This window comes from Antrostomus carolinensis, unplaced genomic scaffold, assembly GCF_000700745.2.
Source record: "Antrostomus carolinensis isolate BGI_N321 unplaced genomic scaffold, ASM70074v2 scaffold16277, whole genome shotgun sequence".
Classification (NCBI taxonomy): Eukaryota; Metazoa; Chordata; class Aves; order Caprimulgiformes; family Caprimulgidae; genus Antrostomus; species Antrostomus carolinensis.
The window spans coordinates 43,272-48,236 of NW_010326783.1; the positions used below are offsets into that span (position 1 = coordinate 43,272).

At 36.0% G+C, this 4,965-nt stretch overlaps 1 protein-coding gene across 1 annotated transcript in view; it reads left to right on the forward strand.

Annotated features, from left to right (window-relative positions):
- VPS13D (vacuolar protein sorting 13 homolog D) overlaps positions 1-4,965 on the forward strand; it is a 96,836-nt gene that overhangs the window by 41,019 nt on the left and 50,852 nt on the right. The window contains 6 exon segments of the mRNA XM_010171710.1: positions 656-703; positions 1,440-1,590; positions 2,235-2,445; positions 2,968-3,215; positions 3,897-4,088; positions 4,691-4,817. Of these exon segments, the coding sequence (XP_010170012.1) occupies positions 656-703; positions 1,440-1,590; positions 2,235-2,445; positions 2,968-3,215; positions 3,897-4,088; positions 4,691-4,817 (977 nt within the window).

Here is a 4,965-nt window from a genome sequence, read left to right on the forward strand (position 1 = left end):
TAAACAACACTGGCAATTTCCTGTAAGCCTAGAGATTGTTGAAATATGTGGCTGCTTAGACAAAATATACTTGTCATGAAGGAAAAATGCAATTGTAATAATCAGCAGGCTGGCAGTTGGTGGTTGAGGCTCAATGATAAAAATGATCTTGTGGATTTCAAAACTAAGTTTTGAGACTAGCTACTGAAAATTGTTGAGCACTGGAGAAATTGGAAGTTGAGATCTTTTTGGTATAAAGCAGGTTTAGAATTTAATTTCATGATAGCACAGACAAGAGCAAGTAGTCTCTTATATGAATTGCTTCTCATGTTTTCATATTGAAGTATAAAAAGCATAATCTCTCTCTGTAACTTGATTCTTGAAGGAAAAGGATACAAATTAATGAGAGTTGTTCAGGAACATAATCTGTAGCTGCTTTTCTCTCTTTTTTTTTTTTCCTTTTTCAACAAACCTTCTTCCTTCAGCTTCTCTTCTACAAGCAGTATTACAGACAGGTTTTGCTAATATAATTCCAATATGTTTTTCCAACCTGTATTGAAGATCAGGAACACAAAGCATTGAAAGTATTTACTTTAGTCTTCTGTAGTAATGTTTGGTATTACAACTGAGAGTAATGTCTTAAAAATTTTAACTTTCTTATTTACTTTTCTCCCAGCTTGGAAGCCCAATAAATAGAACAAATATAATACATCCACAAGTCTACGTGAGTATATAATTTCATTTTTTAGGAGCTACTTAAATAAGACTAGCATAATGCTACAAGTGGCTTTTCTACATGGCTTTTCCATTCTTCTAGAACCGTTGCAGTAGAACAGAAACAAAAATCAAGCAAGCAAAATGAATTTTCAAGTCAGAACAAGCACATACGATGACTTACCAATGTAAATTGTAGTTTGAAGAGTGAGTCTTAAATTCCAATATGTGAATTCTTGCATCTGAGTCCATATAAAATGTGATTTCCAGGATTGAAGTGGCAATGACATTGCGTAATGTAGGAGATAAAATACCACAGTAGAAGTGCAGCTAAGAGTGAAGAAAATATGAATATTTCTTATTAAGAAAGCTCCACCTCATTTTTTAATTATCTGAGGTTTGGAATTTAAACTCCATGTATTTATAAAATAATGTTATAGTGAGATAGCATACTAAGTGTTCTTTTAGGGTCTGAATTGCTTTTACTTGAATTTGCATCATTTTGGAAAAGATAATGGAGTTAATATTTAGAATTGCTTTTTTATAGTTAATCTGATTGTGTTTTGAGGAGGAAGTACAGGTTTATAAATCATTGTTATGAAGCTATGTATATACCTTAGGTGTTGCACATGGTTGGACTCAGTTGGTAAGGTTTTACTCCAGCAGTTACTGCTTCAAAACTGAGGTGTCCCTCTTCTAGATTAAATCATTACCTGAGCTTTTTAATACTCTTAAATATCTTCCAGTTTTCTTCATTGCCTCCAGTTCGTGTAGTATTTGAAGTTACCATGGAAGGTAGCGCTCGGAAAGTGATAACAGTGCGCTCAGCCTTGATTGTGAAGAACAAGCTGGAAACACCAATGGAACTAAGACTAGATAGTCCTTCTGCTCCTGACAGTAAGTGGTGTATATTCCTTCCACACTATGGGGATTCTTTAGCTTCCTTCCCATGAAGATTCACCTCTGCCTCTTATGGTTGACAATGATGTAGACTTCCCTGGAGTGGAAATGGGTAATGTTAAGAAGAAAATTATCAGCAAGGTAAGCTAGAGGACCCAGTAGGGTTTTTACTTATTGTTCAGGTGAACAGGGAAAGCTGAAACTCAGTAAAGTCTGAACCTTATTTCTTTATGTAGCATGTTGTATCTTCCAGCAGTAGTCTAGAAGGTTTCAGGTGTTAGCGTGCAAAGGTGCAGTCTAGAAATGTAGTGATACGCTGATAATGTACCCAAAATATAATGAATGAGGTCTTTTCAAATTAAGCATTTTTCACTAAAGCATCCAAGGAAAAAGAATTTGAATTCCAGCAAGTGTTTAGTCTATTTCCAGTTCTAGATTTACACACCTAAATTTGTCTCTTGCCAGGTTGTTAATGGGGCTTAAAACAATAGGTTAATGTTCGAAGCATACATACAGGAGCTAGTGTTTTATGTTAAAATGAAACACGTTGCTTCAGAAATTTGAGACTTGCTATTTGAAAATTTTGTGCTTTTCAGTAAGGGGGCCTGTTTTGATGTGTGTATTTTCTTCTCTGGCTGCAGAACCTGTAGTTCTTCCAGCAGTTATGCCAGGAGATTCCTTTGCTATTCCATTACATCTTACATCTTGGCGTTTGCAAGCCAGGCCAAAAGGAATGGGAGTCTTTTTCTGTAAGGCTCCAATTCATTGGACTGATGTTCAGAAGACAGCAGAAGTATGTAGCAGCAAGCGAGAGTGTCATTCAATGGAGTCTGAAAATAGCCGATTTTTCAGGTAATTAAGACCTAATTATTTTTCTGTAAGCTGGGTTATCTTCTTCTGACAAATTAAATACTGTGATGAAAGTAAATAATAGGAAAGAAGATACTTAGAGATGAAAGCTTCTGCAGTTTAATAGAATGTTCTGTTTGATCTCTTGAATAATGAGAAAGCATTGAAGCATAACTGCTATATTTCTGCAGGGCTTCTTGAAGCCCCTTTGACAGTGCCTATTAGCAAATGTCTGAGAATACAAAGTAAGCACACTATTAATATTTATTGTAAAAAAGAAAAGATTAGAAAATAGAATGTGGTCTTATGTTAAATTATCTGGTATGTCTGACTGAGAATAATGAGGGGTTTGTCATAGTGTATTTGCAAATACTCATTCTTTGTCCTGAATGCTCTGTACTAAGTCCCAAAATGTCGCTGCATAGTGAGGACTTAATGGAATTTTATAGTTATAATACACAGAGATAAGGTTCAATTATTCTGTTGAGTTCATTGACTTCTTCTCACGTATGTCTGCCTTCACAGGTTTTGTGTGGCTATAAAAAAAGAAAATTATCCAGATTACATGCCTTCCAGCATATTTTCTGACAGTGCTAAACAGATTTTCAGACAGCCTGGGCATACTATTTATTTATTGCCCACAGTGGTAATCTGTAACCTGCTACCTTGTGAACTCGAGTTTTACGTTAAAGGAATGCTAATTAGTGGGACGTTAAAACCTGGCAAAGAGGCTGCATTGCACACAGCTGATACATCTCAGAACATTGAGCTTGGTAAGGTTCTTTTTCAGATACCACTTGCTGGTCCTTCTAGAGGAGTACCTCAGTATAACTGTTTCTTGTACAAGGAACTATGGTGCAAGAATAGAAAAAGTTAAAAATTGAAAGCATTTATATAATTTAATTGGGTTACAGGGCTTCTTGTAGTTAATAACCAAGTGCACGCATCCAAAAAACCCCAAAAACCTAATATTGCCATCATTCCCCCAAATCTGTCAGCTGTCTTGATCTGTTCCTTATTCTACTCTTTTCTCATTTTCCTGAGAGTGGAAACAGTGTAAATGGGAGAGAACAGTGATAAAAAAGGGAATAAATTAAGTTCTGGATGTTATGGGTGGTTTTGTTGTTTTCTTGCTGACAGAAAAAGTTGGTGTGGAGAGTATTGAGCGTACATATGGAATTATTCAACACTGGCTGGACTTCTCATGCCTAAGGCAGTGATTAGCCCTAAGCAGGGTTCTTTACAGAACTTTTTTTGCTGTTTGTGGCTTAAATTGAGGCATTTTTTCATGAGGTCAGAGGTTATTATACTGGGCAGATTTAAAAGTTAATCTGGGTAAGCTATATGAAATACTCGGAAAGATCAAGCCAAATGAAACACTAACCTGTATGCTTATCAGAAACTAACGTTTCTGTGTGGGTGATGTTTGGTTTTATTTTGTTTTGTTTTGGTAGGAGTATTGCTAGAAAACTTCCCGATCTGTAAAGAGCTGTTGATTCCTCCTGGGACACAGAACTATATGGTGCGCATGCGATTGTACGATATCAACAAACGGCTGCTAAATTTGACCATTAGGATTGTATGTCGTGCTGAAGGTTCTCTAAAAATACTCATTTCAGCACCGTATTGGTTAATCAACAAAACAGGTAAGTTTACAGTGTCTTTTTTCATAGCTGTAATAATGAACTGGGAAATAAAGATTTCATGCAGTGTCTTGGTTTGCTTTCTAGCCAAATAGAGCTTTTAAACACTACTTAAGTGGAATTAAAGTTGCAGGATTTTATTTTTATTCTTACAGCGCCAGTAGCTATTGTTTGATGAATGTCACAGCAGATGATGCAGATATTTTAATTGCTATGCTATGCTGCAAATTTTCAAACATTGTACCTCTAAATATATCAACATAGATGAGATCACTGTTAAAATTGTCTTTTTCAAGGACTGAAATGCCTTGAGAAAGCAGCAGGTCTATATTACAGCTATTCTATGTTAACATCCACTGGCATTTTCAGGGCTCCAAGAACTCTGTTTCCGCATTGAGCAGACTCCATGGCTCATAGCTGTTAATAGGTTTTAGCTGTTAAGCAGGTTACAGAACAAGAGGGAGAATGCATGCAGACTACTGGCTGATAGTACAACCAAGATATTTTAGGTCGTTCCTTAATATGAAGTAGCTTTTACCATTCTCATTTTAATTTGTGCAGAAGTGAATTGTAGTTTGACGCTCCACTTTGTGTTTTACCTAAAGGATTACCACTTATCTTCAGACAAGATAATACCAAAACAGATGCTGCGGGTCAGTTTGAAGAGCATGAGCTTGCTAGAAGCCTCAGCCCACTTCTGTTCTGTTATGCTGATAAAGAACAGCCAAACTTGTAAGTAATACCACAAGAAGAGGAGACAAGGAGGAACCTTTAAAAAGTATGAAAGTAATTTGCAGAGGATTGGGTGCTGATATATTAGTATGAATATCATGTAGGAAATGTCTTTCACTATTAAGGTGACCTGTTAAGTTACTAAAAT